This window comes from Rhipicephalus microplus, chromosome 10, assembly GCF_043290135.1.
Source record: "Rhipicephalus microplus isolate Deutch F79 chromosome 10, USDA_Rmic, whole genome shotgun sequence".
NCBI classification, from domain to species: Eukaryota; Metazoa; Arthropoda; class Arachnida; order Ixodida; family Ixodidae; genus Rhipicephalus; species Rhipicephalus microplus.
This window is the reverse complement of record NC_134709.1, coordinates 10,586,976-10,612,005: the sequence shown is the minus strand read 5'-3', so window position 1 is coordinate 10,612,005 and position 25,030 is coordinate 10,586,976. Positions and strand designations below refer to the sequence as shown.

The following is a 25,030-nucleotide window of genomic DNA, read 5'->3' as shown; positions in this document are numbered from 1 at the left end:
GCTATAACTATCGTCATGTCATACCAACTAGCCCAAACTGCCACACTTCTAAGCTTGTAACTGACCATCTCAAGGAGGAAAGTGCAGGTGAACTCGCGAGAGTCTTTCACGCAAAAAACAAAGAGAAATGAAAAAGCACACCAGCAAATGCTGATAACGGCATCCTCTGAGGATATGTATCACGCGAAATGAAGAGAGAGCCGTGAAAGAGTGCACACCCCTACGGAAGCGATGGCCACACCGATACCGGCGTCTCGGACAAGGTCATGCCCGCGTTCAGATTGACCACTTTGTTCCACCGAGAACCGCATTCGCCTCCCCCCTCTCTTCCTCTCACTGTCCCTCCTCCTTCCACGATTCCATTCCTTTACCTCTGCTGTGTTTAAAGCGCAATAACTTTGACAAAACACAACTCCACTGGCCACGATAGTCAGTTTACCCCTGTGCGCACAGCACTGTAGCAGTAGAAACCAGAGATGCATGCAGTGTGGGCTGGCAGTGTGCTGATAGCCACAATATTCATCGGCACAGCGGCGAAGGTTGGACCGTACAAGGAGCGAGTCTTCAGAACAAAGGTAGGAACACGTCGACGACCTTACTTAATGACCAATGTAAAAACTTGGGCAAATCGTTTACAGCAGCGAATCACCAGGCCTGCGCATAAGGCGCAGCACAGTCACAGCGAAAGCTAGAAGAGCGGCTTTTCAGAGCCTTTTCAAAATACTCAATGGGTAACTAGGGCAAGCAAACTTGCTTGATACCCACTAGGGCATTAATAATAAACTTATGGGTTATAGGCCGACATTCACTACGTCATTTTTCGTCATTCTTCTGAGAATCGTGGCATCCGCTATACATTTGCAAGGAATTTCGTGCCAATTGTTCACGCAGTGGCTGACGACGATGAGGAATTATGTCTGAAGTGGGTATGCGCCACAGCTATTAGGGGAACAAGAACAAGCTTTTGTAATGGGTTGGAACATTGGACGACACACTCGTTACGCTATTCGCATTGTACGTGCGACGACTGGTTGTTATTTCGATGTTTTAAAACGCTTTATAAGTCATATCAACGTGATTGCTTTCCCGACATCAAGCCTGCCTAAGACAAGTTTGCCAAGAAGTAAGCACCAGCTACGCTGGTGCTTACTTCTTGGCAAACTTGTCTTAGTAAGCTCAGCGGTAGAATACTAAACTGGCAGCCAGCAGACCCGCGTTTCGAGCTTCACTGCGTCTTTGGTGGTAGGTTTTTTTTTTCTTCTAATTTCGTGCGATGTGGTTACGGACACCGGCGGTGGCGGCAGCAGTGGCGGAGGCGGACAACTGCGCGTGACTTGAGTTGTGATCTCACAACAGCTTTCGCTGTAAAAAAAAAAAAAAAATGCCAGGCCTGCGCGGAAGGCGCGGCACAGTTACAGCGAAAGCTAGAAGAGTGGTCTTTCAGAGCCTTTTCTAAACACTCATTGGGTAAGTGCAACAAGCACACTTGCTTGATGCCCACTACGGCATTAATAATTTTAGGGTTGCAGGCCGGCATTTGTTACGCTATTTTTCGTCTTTCTTCAGAGAAGCATGGTGTCCGCTAAACACTTGCAAAGAATTTTGTGCTAATTATTCATGCAGTGGCCGATAACGATGAGGAATTATGGCTGTGGGTATGCGCCACAGTTAATAACCGAACGGAAACAAGCTTTTGTAATGGGTTGGTGCATTGGACGACCCACTGGTTACGCTATTGAAATTTTGTGACGACTGCTTGTTTTTTCGCTCACATTGTACGACGACTGATTGTTCTTTCGCTGTTTTAAAACGCTTTATAAGTCGTTTTAACGCGATTGCTTTCCCGACATCAAGCCTGCATAAGGCAAGTTTGCCAACAAGTCCTAAGCACCAGCATGCCTCTGGTGGAATACTGGGCTGGAACCCAGCGGACCTGGGTTCGAGCCCCACTGTGTTATGGGTACTAGGTTTTTTTGCTAATTTCTCGCGATGTGGTTACGAACACCGGCGGCGGCGACGAACAACTATGGCGCTGTGCGAGACCAGAGTTGTGATCTCATGACAGCTTTCACAGTAAAAAAATTATATGTGAGGTTTAACATCCCAAAACCATGATATGATTATAAGAGACGCCGTTGTGGAGGGCTCTGGAACTTTCGGCCATCTGGGGTGCTTTAACGTGCACCCACAACTGAGTACACGGGCCTACAGTATTTTCACCTCCATTAAATATGCAGCCGCCGCAGCCTGGATTCGATCCCGAGACCCGCGGGTCAGCAGCCGAGTACCTTAGCCACTAGAACATCGCGGCGGGGCAAGGGGGTTGTTTTGCCGAGCATGAATCATGAAAATACGAATTTTTGAAGGACTTCGGCATTGAAGCGCCTACAGTGACCAGTAGGGCAGGAGGAGGCCGAATATATTACCCAGCATGTGAGGTTCGTTAATTCCAACAGTACGGCTAAAATAAACGCAAGAAGGGCAGGCACCTAAGAAAAGATAAAATTGCAGTTTCTAGTCATAGATTACCTGTGATTCTTCTGCAGACACAAGTTGTCAACATACTTTGTATTTTAAGCTCGAAGTTACGTTATTGATTTGTTAAATTATGTCTGTTATCCTACCCAATTTCAATATGTACAAGTCTCTGAAGGGTCTACACATCAAGAAAAGTTACACCTTGGACATCAGGCTTATTTACCAAAACTTTGATGGGTTCAGAAGTACTTTAATGTACACGAACCGAATAATGCTGGACTGATGAGTGGCCTCGAAACAAAAAAAAAAATGATGAACAATACGATGTTAAGTATATCTGTTTTCTCAATACTACCCAAAAATCAAACAGATTACCAAGTGGTGCACTGAACGAAATTTTAAACCAGGAATTGGCAAAATCGTTTAGCCGAGCGATTTACTTGTACACCACATCAGCGTAAACATAAACGTTAGCCACCCATATATACACCTGCGCTAAGTTTGCAAATTATGGTATTGCAAGTACCTTCCCCGCCTTTTTTTTTCTGTGGCACTTCAATGTGTCTAAGTTTCTACCGTAAACAAGCAAACGAACGAAAAAAAAAATAGCAAGAAAACAGAATCAGTCGGTCGGTCGGTTGATTGGTCGGACAAACAAACAAACAAACAAACAAACAAACAAACAAACAAACAAACAAACAAACAAACAAACAAACAAACAAACGAAGAATAGAACAAACAATAGAACAAACATGACTTATGGTTGCACGCATTCATTGTTTCGAAATTTCCTGATTGCTTAACGACGCAGAAGAAAGAAAAAAAATAGAATAGCACGCGCCTTCGGAATGGCCCTATCTTCTATTGTGTCGTGCAGATGTTTTCTTGTTGTTCAGGTTGACCATTTCGGATTTCATAACAACGAGACATTCGATATGCGCTACGCCATCGCCGATCAGTTCTGGGACAGCAAGAGTGGACCAATATTCCTCTATACTGGGAACGAGTTCTTCATGGAGAGCTTCATTGAAAACACGGTAATGTACAAAAAAAGTGAAATTTCAAAACGCCTGTGCTTGTAGCCCCCATCGGGGGGCATGACTGAGTGAAAAGCAACATTATTCAGTCCACAATAGACGAGAGTGAAATAAACGTCCCCTTGGCTAGGCCCCCTCGAGACAATAAAGTTAAACCTGACGGACCTCGCGTGGGTCCGCTGGACGGCAAGGATTTGAGATCTTTTGTCCTGAGCCATGGACGATTTCTGACACAAAAAAGAAATGGCGCTAAGTGGCGCCAAGTTCCAATCAACTTATCTCATGGAAAGTCTAAAAACTGAGCTAAGGATACCGTAACGCAGGCATACTGTGTGCGGGGGTACTACTGGCCTGGTTTCGTTGTGAAAATGCCAGTTGATTGACAAGGCACACAAGCCAACTGTGGCGACAGTTGAAAACATGATGCCGCAATCAGTGATGACGGGCCCAAATGAATATTGCTGATTATTGCATGGATCAATTCACACTATTCTTGGGTGTCTCTTAACATATTAATGAGCACGTAAAATTAACTAACTTTTGAAGCAACCAGGTGAGAAATTTCAGTGAGGAAGTCGTAGATCACTTCCCAAAACATTCGATTAGACACCTGCTAATTTTCTATCGATTAAGTGTTACTCTTCTTCCGCTTAGTACAGATGCCGATGATAGCAATATGAACAATAAAGAATAAAGCGTGACATTCACACTTGTGCAACTATGCGCGCATGATCCGACTGTTCCATGTCACGTGTACAAACATTCTTCCATAGCAGCGGCTCATGACAGCGATAAGCAGACGCAGCGCTTATCGCTTGCGTCACCACGCCCCGTGGTCCTTGTCCTATTGCGACAAATCACACGCGGCCAAATCATATGGTCGTTTGTACGCGGAACGTTTGATGAGCCGTCGAAACAGGCGGCTCTCCAAACATTAACAAAATAAACAGGCTTGACCCTTTCGGCCGTGGTGTCGATTTACGACACGACACGAAATTTCTCGTATAGAACTTGGACACAAAACCAAACCTACTCATTCTTGGAGAAGTAATTTTTCAAAAATCTCCGCTGCGATCGACACAATCACCGTTTCATTTCTGCCAGGCTTCGATCCATAAAATAAGCTTGACCAAAGACATGGGTGACGACGAGTCGGGAATGCGGCGTCTTCGGGATGAAGTTCTGAAGTTATTTTAAGAGCTTCGACACTGTCAAATACAACGCTTCTTCAGCTTTAGTGTGCTCTAGGGCATAGCAGGAATGAATTTGCCATTTTTGTCATTTCATGACTACAGGGCTATGATGACCCGACTTGATGTCTTGTCTGTAAATACATAGTTACACACGCAACTGCACAGTGCAACTGCCACTGCACAGCCACCAAGAATAAGTACTAGCTGATGACCCTAAAGTAAGTTGGCATAAGTGAATTTCTTTTAGCATCCTAAATTAATCATATACAAACACTTCTCAAATAACACCACATTGAAACACTTCCTTTATTTTCACCCCAACAGGGCCTCATATGGGAATGGGCGCCCGAGATGAAAGCACTGATCATATTTACGGAACACCGGTTTTACGGCAAGTCAATGCCCTTCGGTGGAGAATCACTAAAGGTAAGTTACCCGTGCCTGAAGGCTATTAGATGCGAAGCAGCTCTTTGACTAGCCTCTGTAGCACTGCCTCTCCGTACGAATGTGCCGCGCGCCGCAAGTGTTGGCGCGGTGCCAAGTAGGTCACGCTGCTGCGCGTTGACGTCACGCCCCCTCGCAGGGCGCGCTCACGCCACTCTCCCTCCCTCGTCTACCGCGTGATCACTGGGGCGTCCGCAGCTGCTGCCTCGTCCGTTCGCCGGCAACATGTGCCGCGATCGCCGCTTGTTACAGCGCTGACTCGCCGATTCACGCGCAATATACCTGACGCGTGCGTAACGCACGCGTTGAAACATGTTGTAGGTGTCGACTACAAGACACACACCAGCCATCGCTTTAAAGTAATCTTGCAGCACTCCCCGCAGCACCCGCGGTGGCACCGTTCTACCTGTGACGCCACCCGTGTGCAACGCTGCTGCTTCGCATCCCATCAGAGTTCTCTTAAGGGAGATTGTCCATGTTTTAGCGGCGAAGCTGTTTAAGGCGTGGGTCGGTCGTCACCTGTATGTATGCATGTATTGACCACCTCACAGCATATCCACGGAGTGAGTGATAAGTGGGGCGAAGCTTCGGAGGGTTTTATTGGCAAACCGTGAATCACCCGCTGGCCGCGTACGACTGTCGTCTGTATAACGCACGGACGAAAGTGCGGACCGACTGACGAATGGTTTACCCCACTCATTCACTCCGTGGATATGCTGCGATTTTTTTATAGGCTATTGTATTATATTAGCTTGAAAGCCTCTTATGTCTCATGCAAACGTGACATTGATTAAAAAGCCGGCGTGTCGTATAAAATGTCACGTGACCATCCTCTAGCCTCGAATACCGAGGCACGTGAGCTGCACGTTCACTTCTTCACTAAGGCATTCACGTGTTTGAATAAAAACAAAGCAAAACAAAACAGAGAGAAGCGAAAAAAAAGGAAGGCAGGGAGGTTAACCAGAAAACAAAACAGAAACTCGGCAGATCCCACGTATCTGAGAATCGACGTTACGCGAAGCATGCGGAGGGAAGGTGACCGTGTCGCATTTTTTTTAAATGAGCGACACGTCATGGATTTACGCTAAATATATGTACAAGTGTTGCACGCACAGACATAAGTTGAAGTGTTGCACATGTTTATATAACCAGCTGTTTGCACTTGCGCAACGATGTCAACTGGAACATGCTTATTAGCAACACCAGAAGCTGACATGAAGCGCTGATACTCGCGAAGATGCTGGCCCTTGGCACTGCCACTTAAATCAATTTCAGCACATAGCACCTCATCTCAATTGACGTTAACCCGACGTGACGACTATGAAAGGAGTACATATGTAATGTTTATGAAATTGGGTAGGTAGCAATGCAACCACTATTGACGTTTCACGAAGATTATACGTCTATTTGAAAAGTAGTTCAGAGACCTGGCGTCGCTCTGTGGTAGAATGCTCGAGTGCCACGCAGAATGCTTGGGCTCGATTCCTGCTGGGACCATGAAATTTATTATTTGCATTCGTCGGGTGGCCAACGCTGCCTATGTCAGGTTTTCCTTAACACTGACATTTATTCTATGCCTTCGTTGTGTCGACGCTACCGATTGGGGTATTTCTTAACGCTCGAGCGTTAAAGTTGTCCATGTGTGCTCTTTTCGTTCCTGGGTAGATAGTAAGTGCCAGTCACCCGTGGCACATACCTGCATACCATTGGCACATACCCGCCCGTGGGTAGGTACCACTGCCTGGCGGGAAGTGTTTGACGACGTACGTGACGAGATGGCGACTATATTCATGTCTTGACCAGTGCGTCATATTTGTCAAACCATCGTACCCTGTCATGCTAATTTTGGTTCACACCAAGGTCATGGGGTGACCACGAGAGCAACCAAGCGTAAGCGGCTTGATAGATAGATAGATACGCTCAAAGTCGCTGAAGTTCACCAAGAAATGCTTCGCATTTAAAAACAAAAGCGAGCGTAGGCTAAAAGACGCTGCCTGCGGACGTTGCAAGGCAAGAGATGAGGAAGAGATGCGCATCCGCAATGGGGGTGTTAACGCAACTAGGAGGGATGCCTAGAGAAAAGGGGGGGGGGAGCGAGGGTAGTGGATGGGAGTAGGAGGGGCGCACATGTGCAGTAAGGGTGGTCATGCCGCACAACAGATTAAGCTCAACCACAAAAAGCTTCATATCTAAAAAAAATCATCGCCCAAGCACTCCGTACAAACGGCTAACCAGCTAAAGCGTTCGGCCCCGGTGTTTAGCAGTGGGTTGAACCTGAGACTGTACTGAAGCCTTTTACAATTATTGATTACATGTTCGTGCTTCTAAACGAAGTGAGACGCGCTTGGCTTGGGTTTACCTCAGTGTTTATTTCACATGCCACACTCATTGTGTCTCGCGTGATACCGGTCGTTATCATACGTTACGCAATGCGTTAATCAAAGTGGTTGATCTCGAACCACAGGCGGTTTACAGACGTCGCCGCTGAAACCTAAGTGCCACTGAAAAAACTGCCACTGAAAGCGGGCGTTCGCCCGGGCGAACACCGCGCCGTTTCAAGCGTTTAAATCGCGAGCATGCTCACAATGCAGCGAAAGGCGCTCGTGCTTGGGTACGACCCTGTCAACGACGTAACTGACTAGACGGCCAAAGGAGACCGCTTTTGACACCACTATCGAACGGGTTTATGTTTCTCCCAGCTTTATACAGTTTTCGCTATAAAAAAACAAACGAACTAGTATATTGGTTCTCTAATGGGTTCGCCAAAGATGACCCAAAGACGAAAGTAGTCGTATCGTTCTTTTTCGTTTTAGACAATTGCATTTGTTCCCAGCCGACTACGGTGCGTCTAACTCCGGCCCCAGCGTTTCTCCTCCGCGTGTGTAAGACACGAGACCTTCGCCGACGTTGGCGTTGACGTGCAAGCGCGTGCTGGCGTTACAAAAATGAAGCCTGCTTGGCTTGTGTGTACCAAACTTGAGAACTGTATGACGCGTACGACAACACGCACAAAATGCTACATCAGCTGTAGCCGTGACTTTTCTCTCCGCTGCAACTATCTTCCCCTCTACCCCATAGAGTTAACCGTAGTTAACCGAGACTCAGCCCATCGGGCTCAGCCCCGGTTAACTTTCCTGCCTTTCTTTTATCCGTACTTTCCGCATTGATCGGGCCGTAGCGACCGATCACTGTAGATAGCGCGAAACCTCACCAAGGCCAAACAGAAAGGCCCGGGAAGCGCCAAAGCGTTTGTAGCCCGTCCTTTTTATGACTCTTTCGCAAAGTTTACATTGATAAGTTCATGAGACTTGCATGCTGTGAAAAAAGGTGACGCAAGACACACTGCTAGAAATTTAAAATCTATTTTTATTTATTCATTTATTTAGCACTAAAACACTGCACATATATATATCGCTGTTTGGCAGTAAGATGCTTCGAAGCACAATAAAGCAAGTATGTGCCATATGAAACAGTCCCAATAGCTTGTTTTGTATGGTCATGAGCTCGAAAACAGTCTTGAAATTCAGGTATCATTGTCACAAAATTCTTCCAGCGGCAATGCACTTCAGTCATTGACGGTCCGGAGAGGAAAAAAAAAATGAAAAGATTAGTACATGCGAAGTAACGTTCAAAAGTTTAACCATGTGAATGTATATTCTGTTTAAAAAATCGGAACGTTAAATAATTATTAACTTACAATTTATGTCTGTTTAAAAAGAAGTTATCTTTCGAATTCGTCGATCTACAGAACGAATTTTCATTCCCTGATAAGTGCCCGTAAGGCTCAACGTTTTCCTCAACTCGAATTAATGAAGCTACTATGACGCTAAGTCCGATTTAACGAAGGCTTTTCGGAAATGAATGCGTGAAAATTGCTGCAAGTTCTAGTATAAACCCAAACAGGTTTTCTTCGGGGGCGCGCCGCAGCGCTATCCCGTTAGAGTATCTAGCCCCATAGTCACGACCATAACTTTGTTTTGCCGAGGCTGTGCGCGTAATAATAATATGTGTCGTAATAATAATATATGTAATAAGCCCAAAAACCACGATACTATTATAAGGGACGCCATAGTTGAGGACCCCGGAAATTTCGACCATCCGGTGTTCTTTATTGTACACAGGCATAGGGCAGGCACGGGTCTACCATTTCGCCTCCATTAAAATGCAAGCGCCGGGGCAGAGATCGAACTCTCGACTTTAGGGTGAGCAGCCGAGCACAGTAACCGCTGCACTACCGCGGTGGACGAGGCTGCCCGTCGAGCCAGTGCAAGAAAGGACAGAGCAGTCGTTAGCACATTTGCATATCGAATTGCGCTAGAGGTGGCGGCGGGTCGTGGTCCTTGTAAATGCTCTTACAGGAACACGAAAGTTGCTTCCGTTGTTTGTGTATGCGATGTGTGAAACTGGTTGCCTCCTGGCAGATTTTTTGCTCTGTCTGCACTCACAATCACGCATTGAGATCGTGAGTGCAGATACAGCAAGAAACTATGCGCGTATTTGCACATCGCCATCTGTTTTCCCTACGTTTCGAGTACATGGGAGGATGCACGCCCGGGCTGCTCCCGCGGACTTTAAAGACGCTCAGGCGTGGCAAATGAAAGGCTTTAGCAGCTTTCAGTTACCCGTACATTAACCCTAAAGGTTTTGAAATACCGGAAAACCCCTTTATAGGTTTTACGAACTTCAAAATTTAACAAAATATATCGAGTGCAATCAACATTTTGTTAAATATAGTTTACACTGCACAAGAATGAAGTGAATACGAGCGTGCTGATGTTTTGATGCAGGGACTTCCTTACCTGGGCTACCTGACAGCAGAGCAAGCTCTGGCCGACTACGCCGATTTCCTCATCCACATCAAGGGCACGCTTCCGGGCGCAGCAAACAGCCCTGTCGTGGCGTTCGGTGGCTCGTACGGGGGAATGTTGGCCGCTTGGATGCGAATGAAGTACCCGCACCTTGTAACGGCGTAAGTACGGCTCAGCCTAAGCCAACTTCACCGTGCAACATTTTAAATAGGAAACTGCCGAGAGGTCTAAGCAATAATTTTATACGGGGTTTTACATCGAGTTACGTTTCTGAGGGATGCAGTAATGGTGGGCTCCGGAAATTTCAACCATCTGATGTCTTTAAACGTGGAGAAGGAATGAAAGCTTGGCTAGTTGGTGACCGTCGTTGAACTTTTTTGAAAGAGTGGAACGATGACGCGGACGAAAAAAAAAAAAGGGGGGGGGGGGACGAACCACCGCGCTGACTCGCAAATGAGCGTTTATTGAAAGCACATGAAGCCACTTTCATTGCCCAGCATGATAGAGAGTACTTTCCTAGATAGTGCTATATTAAAAAATTACTTGTTTTGGAGAGCTGACGCTTTCCAGCTTCCTGGTATTCAACGTGCAATGCAGGTTTGCCGTTTTGTAGTTTTGAGGTTACGTGGGTGTGAGGGGTGCAGCCTTTTTTCTTTCACTTGCTTTCAATGAACATTCAGTTGCGAGTCAGCGCTGTGGTTTGTCACCCGCTTCTCTCTTCCGCGTCGTCGTTTCATCGTTTAAAAAAAGTTCAAATTCTGTAAAGTGCACTGACATAGCACAGCCTGCGGGCCTCCAACAATTGTAGGGAAGATGCTGAATAAAATCGAACTTGAACTTGGCTTTGTATTTCAGCAGACTCACGAGTGGGGCGTTCGTGCTTCTATCCCCCATGATAAGAACCAAATAGCATGGCCGATCCCTCTTTCTAGAAATCGGACAAGACGAAAGCGATCGTGTCTTCACCGAGGTAGCCGAGTTTATTGAGCATTGTTTAGGCAAAAGTAACAAATTGTTTCAGCAACAAATCGCAAAGTCAAATTAAGAACGCGTGAAGAGGCTCGAAACTTGCTGCGCACACATCAAGCACAAAGCGCACACCTCAAATAGTGGCGTCTATAACACTCGTTACCTCTTCTTCAGCACAAGGTGACCAGCCGGTCCGGTAACTGGCTAACCACCCTGTCCTTATCTCTCTCTCTCTCTCAAGCAGAAAGCACACACAGAACGAGCGCGAACTAACAGCTATCACAGCTCGACACTTAAAGCGCGCTCCTCAAACCCAAAGAAAGATGCACAAAACGAGTGCATAAGCACGAAGACGAATGAAACCACCACAAACAAGCGCATACACCGCACAAAAGAACAACTGTCGCAGTTCGTGTGCGAGCAGCATGCTCCCTTCGTAAACGTGGCCACGCCAGCGAGTGAAGTGACCTTGGTGCTCTCCCGAAACAGGAGTCTGATAAGCGCGCGCACAGAGACCATTCTCTCTGGAGGCCCGCGCTCAATCGAGACAGGCGACGACCTTTAGAGCGCGCCAAACGTGAGCCCGTCATGTTATCTCGCTACTGATGGCAAAAACGCGCTCAAGTTCCGAAGTTGTGAGGACCCATAAACAGTATATGATGTGTATAAATACCGTCCCGGTGAAATTCTTGATGTCAGCTCCGCGGCGTAGTGGTTTGCACCGTGAACTGCGGTCAAAGAGGTCCTGTGTTGGACGCCCCGCTACATAAACCTTCTCGTTTTATTTCTTTGCAATCTGTTAGAAATGTATTCGACAAAGTCACATCCGATACGAAAATGCGTCAGCGGAGCTGGGGTGGACCCCGGCATAAAGCACTTTCGTGTTAAAAAAAAAACGAATTATGGGATTTCATGAACGAAGAAAACCACGACAAATTGATGATGCATGCCGCATTGGGGCACCTTATTTTAACAACTTTAGGTTCTATAATGTGCAGCCAAAGTGCATGGGTGTGTATTTTTCCATTTCATCCCCACTGAAGTGTGGTCGCCGTTTCGGTAGTCGAACCCACTCTCTGGAATGTGGTAACCAGACACCTCCGTAGTAGCTGAGAAGCTACCATGGTGGCATGTAGGAAATGTAGATAAAAAAGTGAAGCTCTAGCTGCTAAACCACATGCCTTTACGATGTGTTAACGAATGCGATTTACACGCTAGCTCTTCACTTTTTTTTTTTAAATCTTCGTTTTTATATCGCAGGAGCTCAGTTTTATTGGAACTCGTTATCCATATAACAAGATGCTGCGGTTTGTTGTTGCGAATCGTTGTATGCTTCAAAGACTTCTGCGAATCGTTTGGCATTCTCTGTTGCAGTGCGCTTTCCAGCAGCGCACCCCTGCTCATGTTTCCGGGACTCTCGCCATGCTCCGCTTTCGATCGAGCCATCACGTACGCCTACGACCAAGCAGGCCCACTCTGCACGAAGGCAGTCCGCAAGTCGTGGACCATTATTGAATCTAAATTCACTTCAGGTTAGTTCTCCGTTTCACAGTGTGCCCATGACCAAAGAGAGAAGCAAAGGTGCATTTGCGACGCTGAAGTGGCTCTAAGTGACTCACGACGTCGAAGTGACTATTATCGCAAAACGACCATTTGGGCTAGTTGATAGTGGTTCATTATGAAAGAAGTGGAGCGTGGTACGCAACACGGGCTGAACAACGCAAGTGCAAACTCGCAACTGAAAGTTTATTGAAGGTGCACACACATAGCTTTAAAACATTGTCACATAATACAAGTTCTTCTCTCACCTAAAAAAAAAACAAATCTATGTATTAGTTCTTTGTTTATTTCATCCGCTTATGTATATTTTTGCTTATCTTCCCTGTTCAGGTGCATGCGCCTTAATATTTTGACAATTTTTTACGGAATGGCGATAGTTTTTCTGTTTTTGTTTTTTTAGGTAGGGAGAACTAATGATATGACAACTTTTGTAAGCAATATGTGTGTTGCACCTTCAATAAACTCAGTTGCGAGTGTGCGCTTGTGTTGTTCGCTCCTCCAGTCCGTGTTACGTACCACGCCCCACTTAGGTTTACACAACCACCTGGGATTACTTTGAAGGCCGCAATATGGAGGAAGCGAAGTGCCTTCTCATGTGCGTTTAGCTCTGGCGCTGCCATTTCTGAGCTTGCGCACGTAAGTTCTGCGTCTACGTTATATTAAGTCACACTGTGACCTTTCCGATGATAATCGGCGTTCTGGCTGCCAGTTTCATTTGTACTACGTATGTCTTCACGCATACGTTTTTCTGTCGCAAATCTCTACCGTACTACCGTATATAGTTCAACCTTTTATCATTTTGAACCAACTGTTCTCATATTACTTATGAAGGTCACGAGTTCGAAGTAGTTATTGCTTGAAAGCTCATTAGGCGTCTCTCTCAAACTGCTAATTCAGGGCACACTTCTCGCGCATAAGCGAGAAAGATACGCCAGTCGATTTTATAGACAGCAATGTTTTCTGTTGCAGAAAAGTCGGTCACCACGTTGCGCAACAAGTTGAAGCTGTGTCAAGAGCTTCGCTCCACCGACTACGTCAGGCTGCGAGATTGGCTGCACGACGTCTACATGGTGCTGGCGATGCTGAACTACGCAGACGCTTCGAGCCTTCTCACCCCTCTTCCTGCTCATCCTGTCAGGGTGGGTGCGATTACCGCAACTTTGGCGTATGACTTGGCTTAGGTTGGTATCGAGTGACTCGAGCATCGGTGCAGGCGTTGCATTAACCGGAGACTACGACTACAAGACATGTCAGGAAGCGGGGAGACTTGTTACAGTAGATCTTACGGGATACGAGTGAGAAATAACGGACAAAAATGCCAAGGAAACTACAGGGGACCTTCAAAGGTTGCAGATTCGGTTCTTGCCGGCGGCAAGTCATCTTATGGTCCACTCTTTCTTCGCATTTATATGAAAATGATTACGCATAACATAACCTATAATTTTCTTGGCAATATTGTTCGTTAGTTCTCGTTATTATTGTGTGAAAAAAAAAAAAAACGAGCCCTTCAAGTCACTCTTTTTACCAGATTTCGGTGGTTATATATTGTGCAACAGACAGGCGCTTAAAAGCTTAAAACCTCCCGAGTTGTGAAGTTAATGACTTCGAAACACACTAATCAAACAGTAAAATCGTTACGATGACCACTCCTCCCCGAGATGCATGGGTTTAATTCACTTTCACGCCAGTGTATGGGTTAAGGCCCCTGCATGAAGTGTGCTTCGCATTGTGTTGGCACCGTTTACAAGGCTTTTTCATCGGCATACCATTATAAGAATGTCATGACAGCGCTGTAGGTATCTGTATAAGCATGTGAATTGATGACGTCGCAACATAACGTCACCGTTTCATCACCTGGCAACGGCCTTGGTTTCTGTGCGTATACGTTTCTTACTGCACACACATATTTCACTTGTACGGGCTACTTTCACGTAGGTTGTTACCACCCCTGCCAATAAAACTATGCTGTGTACTAGAATACTGGTTTGTGATACTAACTTAGGCCAGAGCTTTATTCTCATATACTCACCAGACCACATACACTCGTCAAACAAATACCTTCGCATTGAAACTCTCGCGTTTTCTCTTCTCCGTGGCTGTTGTAATAATATTATGCCCTTTCCTTTTCTTCCTCAGGAAGCGTGCAAGTTCTTTCAGAGAGGCTTCGCTAGCGACGACGCCATCGTGGATGCCGTCGCCCAGATGGTCAACCTGTATTTCAATGGCACAGGGACACGTAGCTGCAACGACCTAGACATCTTTGACCAGTACCAGACGTCCTGGAGATTCCAGGTAGCGTGTCCAGGTATAATTAGAAACTATAAGGACAACATCTTGCGCCCAATACATGTTTGTGGAATTATATTACCAGCCAAAGCAACGTTGCTAAGCTTGAGGCAAACAGTTAAGCTGGTTGATCGGGCTTAACGTGGCCTCTTCTTGGCTGATACCAAGTTCTTCCTTAGAGTAGACAAAGTAGAGTCAAACCATAGCCTGTGACAGACCACGCAAGGATGTACGTAAAACTGCGACTGAGCTAACGTGCTGAACTGGCTGTGGCGCTCCGTTAAAAACGCGGACCTTTCCTTTCTCGTACGTGGCTGGCGCGGCGGCTACTCGGACTGTCCGTCGGTGGGCGCGGCTGAAAAGGGTTTTTTGCGGTGTGGAGGATTTTTTTTTTTTGCAGACCCCGGACGTTTTAAGAGATGCTCACAGGACATCCACAAGTGATGATCGTGCGGTGCATTTTACTTTATACGACACGACGAGAACCTTAAAGAAATAATTTCGGAAAATTTTGTCATCGCCGTCGCTGGTTGCGAGCCAAACAGCGTTGTATATGAGTGAATTTTCTAAATATATGTGACGAAATAGAATTATTCGTAAAAAACTTTGGTTCGAGGGAGAATTGAACTCGGGACTTGTGCGTGGCAAGCAGATGATCTACCACAAAGCCAAGCCGGTTTTTAGCTCTGGAAAATCGACGAGCCGAGGACGCCGCCAGGGCCCAAGGGCTCCTGGCTGGCACCTGGCACCTAGGCCAGGATCCGCACCACCAAGGCCGCCGGATTTTCCAACCTCCTCCTCCTCCTCCTGCATATATTTTTTCTGTTAATAAACTGTGATCGCTGTTCAAGTGCGACTGATTATTATTATTATTATTATTATTATTATTATTATTATTATTATTATTATTATTATTATTATTATTATTATGCAGGAATGTACAGAGCTGACAATGCCGACATGTAGCGACGGCGTCACAGACATGTTCTATCCTCGCACTTGGAACAGCACGGAGTTTGCCCAGAAATGCGAGGGAAGATTTGGCCTTAGACCCGATTTCTACCATGGCGTTATGTCTTTTGGCGGCAGGAACATTGGATCGGCGTCTAACATTGTGTTCAGGTGAGCAGGTCGAAGGCCTAACAGTGCCATTTCATCGTTCAAGGGAACGAGAATTCATTATCACCCCAAAGCCAGCAACGCGTGCTTTGCCATGAAAGGGTACAGAAAAAAGGAACTATGGTGACTGAAAAAAAAAAAATCGGCGTTTAAGACAACGAAATCGTTTGATTTCAACGTTGCGTTCCTTCATTCTCGCGCAATGCGATTGCATGCGGCATCAGAGCACACTCCTATATAGCTAAAGCATTGTATGGTAGCACGACATGAAAGAACCACTGGAAGTGACAACTGCCGGTCAAGATTTCTAGAGTAGTAGAGTGCCCCCCATGCGAGGGTGGCCCGCGGTGTCGACCTAGGGGGCGACACTTTTCCGGATCTTTAAATAAAGTTGTTCGTGCCGTTACGTAGGCTATAGACTGAAGTAAAACTGGTTCTTTTACTAGTCTAGGAATGCTGAAGCCAAATGATGCTGCAGACACATTCTCATTGCCGTATAGAGATATAACAGTGGCTGAGCCAGACCAGAACTGAAGTGAAAACGTTCAGTGGAAGGGCGGAGCCTCGTCATCGCAGCCTTGTCATCGACACTTCTGCCATTATGTTCACTACAGTGGAACAGCGACTATGGTGCTCGGCTGCTCACCCGAAGGTCGCGGGTTCGATACCGGCCGCGGCGGATGCATTTCTATGGCGGCGAAATGACAGAGACCCGTGTAGTGCGATCTCAGCGCCAAATGGTCAATTTTTTTCGAAGCCTTCCACTACGGCGTCTCTCGTGATCATATCATGGTTTCAGGGCGTAAATAAAACCCCAGATAATATTGTTTCTGCCAGCCTACAGAGGAACACCGTCGATTCTTCCTAGGGTGTTTATATTGTGAAAATAGGATGAAAACAAAGATTTTTCGGAGCTGAATGGTTGGCTGCTAAAACTCTTTTCTTCTGTTAATGCAATTAGCTACTGCGCGCACACAGGGCTCTCTCAGGCAGCTCACGAACACAAAGTGTCACGATGGGGATGAAAGCCTTCGATTCTTCATCAAACTCAAAATTTGACCGTCGGAGTGGGGTGGGACGCCGCATGCGTTACCGTGTCCATTTATGTTTTTCCGATTGGCTACTTTCCCACCAATTTTGCGATTTTAGTAGTTCTGATACCCCCTTTTATACCTCACTTGGTTTCAGGCTTGCAATTGCTTCACGTAGGAATCACATTTGTTTTTTGTTGAAGGGAGGACGAGTGCCGTCCCGATCAAAAATAATCGCGAGATCACAACACAATATTGATACGGGATGTCACGACAACAGCAAGTATATACAAAATTTGTGACGTCACGACAAAGCGGGGACGAAATTGCACACGATGACGTAATTAGATGGCATCACAGCTCATTTACAGCTGTTACAATCACGGAGGCAATGTTCAGTGTCAACCGCCATTAGCTCAACAGACCTGTATTTTTTTTAAAAAGCAAAGCTGGTTAGGGTGACCGTCAAAACATTTCGTAGAATAAAAAAATGAAAAGGAACGGGTATGTGCCACATATATTGAGCCCATCCTACTCTCACAGCTGCCTAAGAAAATATGATGAAGGTAGCAGACAGGTGACCAACACCACTTAAGATTTCTAGACTGAATTTTGAGGCTCGAGCCACCGTTCACCTGTGACAATTTTTCCCCGTTGAGATTGTAGTACAGTGTAGCTTTTTATGAAAGAACACGGGAGCGCGCCGGCGGCTGCTGGCAGCGCGGTAAAGCGTATTCACCTTGATAGGGGGAGAAGTGGGTGCTATATTGCCACTGGTTCTATATCAGCAATGAATGGTAGCTTTGCTCGCCGCCAGATGACGCGAAAAGAGGCTGTGGTTGCTCTCGCTTCCACTTGAACGCGCTGCCAGCAGCCGCTGGAGCACGTAGGCCACGCGCTTTGGTGTTCCCAAAATTGACGCTGTACATCTGCTGAAAACAACGAGGTTCTTTTTTGTGCGTGTGTTTGGATGACATAATGAAATGCGGAAGCTGAAGAAGTCATGACAACGCTGGGGATTCGGTCATTTTGCGACGCAGGCGGCGCCATGCGACTTTCCTCCGAACCTGGCACCCAGTGATAAGTATGCCACTCTGTTCGGTGTCGCGGTATTCACAAGAGCCGATTCGTTTTCATTCAAACATTTATGCGCCTCTTTGGCGAGAGAAAGTATGGTCTGCAATAAAACTAGAGGGCCTGATAAGCTTTATTTATTTATTTATTTATTTATTTATTTATTTATCTATTGATCTATTTATCTATTTAATAATACTGCCAACCCTCGCGTGAGTGAAAGAAACTTCCATGCAGTACAAACACACGCGTGCAGCATACACTCTTCACACTAAAACAATAAATATTACAGTAATATTGCGTGGTGCAGGCATACGTTGCTTCCCGAGACGCGCACCTCAGCACCGTCACGCTCATCCACCATTTTGACCTACCGTCGCGCCCCTCGCAGTCGCTGGAATGATCGAATACCGAAAGGTCCGAAACACAGGATTGAATTGTTTTTCTAATTTGTGGTGCACCCGCGGCCCGTAGCGCTGCTGCGTTTAACAATGTTCGTCGAAACAGCACTTCGAACTTGGTACGCGTGTTTCCTTGGAATATTACTACGAAATACGGAAGGCTCCGGGGCACAATAACTAAAAAAACAATTTAAGAGCCTATGAAATAAAAAAGAAATGTTGGAAAACTTGCTTGTTGAGAGAAAGCTAACTGATGCACCCGGTTTCACTGCAGTCACGGAGACTTGGATCCCTGGTCCTCCGTAGGCATCCGCGCTTCTCCGTCCGACGACCTGCCGGTTATCATGATCCCGGGCGGGGCTCACCACAGCGACCTCAGGTTCTCGACGGACAGCGACCCGGCATCCCTGAAGGCTTCTCGCGATCTGGAGAAGGCGCACGTGCGCCGGTGGCTCGACGAGGCGGTGATCTCGGAGGCCAAGGATCGAGTCACCCACTCTCTGCATGAAAATCCGCTGTTAAAACACTTCTTTTGAAGACTTTACCCCTCCAACAAAAGCTGCTCGTATACTCGACTCAATTCTGCGCAGTTTAGACTGGGGGGCACTTGAAGGGGCCACCCTGACGTATCACGGATCACTTTCGCGTCACGCTCAGAGGCGTACGCACAAGGGGGTAGGGGGAGGGGGTGCCCTCTAGTAACGTAAGAGGAAGTAGCCCTCTACATTGTCATAATACGAAGAGGAGTGCTGTGACTAGGGGGGGGGGAGCTCGAAATCAGCTTGTACATAGACATAGTAATAGTAAGGAGGGAGGGCCGCGAAAAGCCTTTGCTCCCCCCCTCCCTTCCTGAAGGGTAACCCTGCGCACGCCTGTCGTCACGGAGGTACCATGTTTTATGCACATAAGCCGAGCAGGCTGCGCCAGAGCTTGCTTGCACGTACAGGCCAGCGTCGCCTAAGGGCTGAAGGCCTGACCTCACGTACGCGTGGCCGCCCGCCAGTGCAAGGCTTTTTGAAGCGTCCTCTCCTTATGGAGGGAGAAGAGAAGGAAGGTTCGCCTAGCCTCGCGCCCTCTTTCTCCATAGGGAGAGGGTGCGGCGAGGCGCCAGAAGTCGAAGCGCTGGTGGGCTGCAGCTCGTACGTGTGTTCAGGCCTTAATTCATCTATCCCAGCCACTGATGCGACTGCTATGCGCCAGCGTTGGTAATAAGACACAGACCTATGGAAAGGAAAAGTGGAGGAGAAACGCGAGAGCTTGGAGTTGGACGTACTGCTGTCGGAACAGCAAACAATAGAAACAGAGCGGAAAAGAAACATTTTACTCAAAATACATAGATGTTTGCAAATAAAATCTGATAGACACAAAATAACAGAAAAGAATAGAACATATCAATCACAAGAAAGAAACAGAAACTGGAAGAGAAACACAAAAGAAACAAAAAAGAAACATAGGTAATTCAATTCTTTACATCTTCGCGCAGCTTTCACACGACTGGAAATCGCTTTTTTTTTTCAGCAGTCGGTGCACTTTAATGTACAGAAGTTTTGTTGAGGCTTCAAGAAAAACAAATGCCTCGGCCTGCACCACCGAAGTATAACAGGCTTAACTTTAAAAGGCGACTTCAAAATTTTACGGACCACACGAGCACATGGCGAAAAGCTCCTTCGCGACACTTCCGCTATGTCAGTGGCGATAGGCGGCACCTCAGCGCCCGAGCAGCACCCCTCCCTTAATCTATTCCGAGTACCAACAATTTTCAGCTTTCACGCTTTAACACGACGCGCGCTTTCCTGCATCTGCGTCTACGTGCTTCTGCCTCGAGAGCAGTCTATGCGCATAACTGTTATCAGTGGCAGCCTTCGTCACAAAGCGATATCTGGCCAACAGAGTGCGGTTCGAGGCACGCCGCGATAGCTTTGATCCTGCTACGAAAAGAAAAATGTGATGGTCATACTGCAGATAAGCGCCGCGCGTGGAAGCTGCGAACTAGCTATGCGCTACGCGGCAGTAGAAAATTCAAAGGCTAGTGAATAACAAGAGCAGTTTCCGGGCCTAGCACTGCGGTCGGCGGAAGATTGCGCACCGCTAGGTGGCGGGGACAGTCAGTTTGGCGCGCGTCCACGTGGTCCACAAACTTCAGTGGTTGACTGTACATGATACTGGAGAGTAGGGTTACACTTTTCGACTTGAAATGTGCACATACACTTTAACTGGTTGGAACTCGTCGGGCGAGTTTGGCCCCTCCGTTCTGAAGAAATCAAGAGCAAGGAAGAAAGGGGAAAGGAAGTGCGCTGTGATCCATTGCATAATGTTCGGCAATACATGCACGTGCACTTTCAATTTTTATGATAAGAAACTCGTGATCGCATAGGCTGCGCTCTGTGGTGGTGGTGGAGCGTGGCGACTGCCTACAGCACCATAAACCTACAGCCAAAGAAAGCACGTTGGCCTTTGGCGTCAACCAATGCCAAACGAAATAACGAGTCATGGCCATTGTACAAGCGCTGCTAGACAACACTGCCAATCCCTTCTGAGAATGGGTAGCGCTGCTCCTTTTTGAATTTAATTCTTGGCGCAACTTCACGCCAATTGCGCGTTTGGCAGAAATTAAACAGGAACACGATACCGACCCCTACATCGGCTGCTTATTTGTTTACAGGTTGCAACACGTATTCGAAATACAGACTGCTAAACGGGGTAACAAAGTAACGGGATCGGGATCATTGCATTTTTTGTTTTAAGCAAAGTTTTTCAACTTTCTCATTGACGGCAATGCGGAATTTCAAGGCAGAAGCTGTCGTATGACCCAATGGGAAGATAGTCGCCAATGGGAAGCTCCAAAATTTATTTTCTTCCTAAAAATGTAATAAGATTTGCCATATACAAATGACTGCTTATTTGTGTTTGATTTACGTATAAAGGTGATTTTTAATAGGACCACCACATGGGTCAAACTGCGTCCTAACATGGACAAAAATGACAATTTTGCGAAATTAGGGAATTTTTCTCCTAAAGTTTAACAGCCTTAGAAGTCTAAAATATTTTTTTCTCAAAATACACCTTTTGCAGAGTAAGTATTCATTACTCAGATACTCATACAATGCGCGGCATTGTAACATAAAAAATACACAAACATAACACATTTTGGCTAAATTCTTGTAAGTGTATGTGCCATCAAAATTGCACTAATATTACTGAGCTTCAAACGCCTTAAACAAGCCTTTTTACTTAACATGTATACCAAATTTGGTATATAAAGAAGGAGTGGTACTTTTAAGAATTTTTTCCACAAACAACACCTAAACGACATTCCGGGAAGTTCAGAAGGCAGCCGCGTAACCCCCCCCCAAAAAAAAAGTTTTTCTTTCCAACCGCACGAGGGCAGTGGCCGGCCTCCTCCGCGGCTGCTGCTGTGACTGTTGCCGATCGGCGGCACTCAGAAGCTACGAGCTGGTCGACCAGCTTTGGGCCGTCCGGCAAGCTGAAGATGCCGCCCGGGTGCAAGGCCTTCGAGCGGTCACCTGGGGCACCGCCATCATAATCAATGGAGAGTGGGAAGACACAGGGGTTAATACCCTCTTCCCCCACTTCACCCGGTAAAACTGCCGGACTTTAAATAAAGTCTATTCATTTATTCATTCACTCCAAAATATTCTAGCAATTCACTTTTTTGCAATGTAGTAAATCAGCACGACTTTTTTCGAATACATTTCAGATAGTCGCCAAAATGTCTGGCACGTTTGGCGTTGAATGACCTACCACTTAACTCTACTCCATGTGACATGGCTAAAATCGCGAACAGTTTGTAGAGCATGTTCAACGCTGCGTTTATCTGTTGAAAAAAAAAAGCCACATCGTCAGCATAAGCGAGCAGCTTGACTTCTGCCGATTACAACTGAAAACCACTGACACGACTGTGACTATGGTTAAGCAAATGGTTTCAATATACAAGCAAAATAACAGGGGGCTGTGGGGGCAGCCCTGATGAACCGAACATATCACACTATTGAGGGTCCCTATATTCTTATTTACGATCAATTTCGTCGTACAGTTCCAGTTCGCCAGGGCGACTGCCTCGCAAATAACTGAGCCCACATTAGCCCGTTTCAAAACGGCGAACGAAATCTTGTGATCGACAGAGTAAAAAGCTTTATCGAGATAAAGCTAAAATGGCAACATGTTCATTCGAAAAATCTGAGCACTCGAGAATACTGCGCGTTTGCGAAAATTTAGGAGAATGGATCGCATTGTCATGCCCCATGTTTGGTGTGGCCCTATGATAGCCTGTATAACTGTCTGGAGTGTACGAGCCAATACTTTCATGTAAATTTTGTACTCAATATGAGTCAGCGCTAATGGACGACACGCTGTTACTGATCCGAGTTCACCTACGTTTTCTGTTTTGGGAATTAACTGCGTGGGATGACCGGTATGAATGAGGCAATGTACGCCTCAACAAATATAACTGTCAAAATAGGGCTGATTTCGTCTAAGAACTTGTAAAAAGCAGCAGTGAAACCGTCCAGTTCCAGTGACTTTCCGGGATTTAACTCTTGTTAGCTTCCTCTACTTCGGCAACTGTTATTTCACTCTAAACTCGTTTTCCTTTCGTCATCCAAATGGGTAAAACGGTCAAAAGTTTGTCCTCGAAGTTTTGATAACCTATTGTGTGCACTGCAAACAGTGGACGATCATGCTCCGTGAAAGCTCTCGTGATAAGATTCGTATCTGTTGATACGGTACCGGCCCACTCAATCTCACGTATGTGGTTATTTTCGGCGCGTTTAGACGACGTTTCGCCCGCGGCGGTGTCTTCTGCCCTTGCCCTCACGAGCACTCCCCGATATCGCTGTTCGTCCAGCTGCTCTAGCTTTTGTTTCATTTTTTCATGCCCCCAATCCATTTTCTGTTATCCCGGCATTCACGCTTTAGCAGGTTATCGAGAAGCGCTTTCAATTCGGTCTCTTCTCTGGTCAAACCGAATGGATTTGGCCCTCTCAGTGGCTTTTACTTTCAAAGTTTCTTTACAGATTTGCCACTGCCGCCAAATATCCAGGCTTTTGCTGGCGTCTAATTTACTAACTGCCTACCTTACATAAAAATTACACTTCCGTCTTAGAGAAGTCTGCTGTAATTTTCAGGTGTCCCACGAGAATGAATCAGTTCGCTCGACAATTCAAACAGAGAACTGGAAGCAGTGGTCCGAAAATGACACTGGTACTAGGTCATAACTGGTAGTGTGTGGAAGGATGTTGACTGATACGTGAATGCGGTCAAGTTTTGCACGGCTTGGGCTTTCCAATCCCGTGTACTAAAGCGCACTTATGCATTTGATACATTCAGCTACATCATTAAGGTCCCAGTTCTCGGTCTGCGTCAACACATCTGTGCTCTTGTGTGAAACTAAGTGCTTGTCTTGTGTGCACTGATAGCACCATTAAAATCACCCAACACTACCAACTGCCTTACTTCGCTTAGATGTTCTAGACCATGAATAGCAGGGCCAATTCTTCCGCCTTGTTGGGCGCGTACACGCACACGACCCGTCACGGTGTTCAGAGAAAAGCCGAGCATAGCACATCAGAGCCGAACAACAAAAAAAAAATGAACATTCACCTGAAGCCCCAGCAGCTTCTCAAAAGCTATGCAGCCAGCAGATGTACCCACTGCCTGGCTAACCACAAAAAACCTAGACGCAAAACGCTGCCCCATGCGTGCTGTAGGTCACTTGATGGTAGCAATTTGAACGGAAAGCAGGCGCCATTTTAACTAAAGGAAGAAGGACCGAAAACATGGCGCTTACCTCTGTAGTGTATAACACATGGCTAGACAGCGCCATCACTGGCGTTGCCATCCGGCAGAACTGCGGGAACTTGCCCCTACGACCTACGCGTTGCCGACACCCTTGTCCTCCGTCAGGTTCAGACGCGCCCGAAGAGACGGCAGCCGTGCCTGGGCAGATTCAACAGAGGGTTCCTCGACACCTCGACGGTGTACGAGCACCGTCGTTGCTCGCTGGTGGGTGGGCCGCTTTGAAGCAGTGGTGAGGCTGGTCAGTGTGGGGGAGCCGCTCTTTTCAGGCGGCAGCTCGTTAGTACTAAGCTCTCCAGCCTGGGGTGCTGGTGTGCTCGCTGTTGCTTTCACCGTCACCTGGGATGACACAGCCGACTCGCACTCCGCTCTTTGGGGCGTTGCTGCGACAGCCTCCCCGGTGTCAACTTCGGAAGCCAAAAGTACAGCTTGCAATTCTGCCAGGTTTTCCTTACTCCAAGATGATTCACCTGGAGCTCCACTGGCCTCCGGAGCCTCCCCTTTCGAAGATTCACCAACTGAAGGCGACGACGTGGCCGGTGGTCCCACCTGCTTCTTCGTCTAGTCGGTTTCTCGGGAAGCCTCCTCAGCCTCGACATCGTCCCTAAGTTCGTCGTGTTCGTCAGCCCTTGGAAGCCCGGTCGCCGACGCGTAGGTGCGGACGCAGTCCGCGTGTCCGTAACGCCGGCACTTCGAGTAGCGGAGCACCCTGCAGTCTCAGCGTACAGCGGTGAGCCCTATTAGGGTGAACACGGCTCAGCGTGGGAGCGTTCTGCACAGCGTCAGTGCAGCCAGTGCGGCCGCGCATCAAATCCA

General features: G+C 46.9%; 1 protein-coding gene and 1 long non-coding RNA gene across 4 annotated transcripts; one reads left to right on the top strand and one right to left on the bottom strand.

The window, feature by feature from the left end:
- The first annotated feature begins 245 nt into the window (after positions 1–245).
- LOC119181886 (lysosomal Pro-X carboxypeptidase) lies at positions 246–18,958 on the top strand. 3 transcript variants are annotated; one of them, XM_075875005.1, is made up of 9 exons: positions 251–575; positions 3,375–3,515; positions 5,033–5,134; positions 9,940–10,121; positions 12,304–12,461; positions 13,459–13,628; positions 14,626–14,781; positions 15,710–15,897; positions 18,675–18,958. In XM_075875005.1, the coding sequence occupies exons 1-9, from the start codon at positions 477–479 to the stop codon at positions 18,934–18,936; spliced, it is 1,458 nt and encodes a 485-aa protein (XP_075731120.1). In that variant the 5' UTR covers positions 251–476; the 3' UTR covers positions 18,937–18,958. The 3 variants fall into 3 exon arrangements, with proteins under 3 accessions (XP_075731121.1, XP_075731122.1, XP_075731120.1); XM_075875006.1 differs by lacking the exon at positions 3,375–3,515 and having other exon boundaries at positions 246–575; XM_075875007.1 differs by lacking the exons at positions 3,375–3,515; positions 5,033–5,134 and having other exon boundaries at positions 246–575.
- On the bottom strand, positions 18,114–25,030 carry LOC142774569 (uncharacterized). The gene is made up of 2 exons (XR_012886445.1): positions 24,207–25,030; positions 18,114–18,900 (listed from the first exon to the last, which is right to left on the bottom strand). It is a non-coding gene; the product is annotated as an uncharacterized LOC142774569 (long non-coding RNA).

What these genes read in the sequence shown, in the direction of transcription:
- LOC119181886 (XM_075875005.1), top strand. Translation starts at nt 477, where the DNA reads ATGCATGCAGTGTGGGCTGGCAGTGTGCTGATAGCCACAATATTCATC. An exon ending in TGAATCTAAATTCACTTCAG is followed by an intron (nt 12,462 to 13,458) that starts GTTAGTTCTCCG and finishes TTTCTGTTGCAG; the next exon opens with AAAAGTCGGTCACCACGTTG. An exon ending in AGACGTCCTGGAGATTCCAG is followed by an intron (nt 14,782 to 15,709) that starts GTAGCGTGTCCA and finishes ATTATTATGCAG; the next exon opens with GAATGTACAGAGCTGACAAT.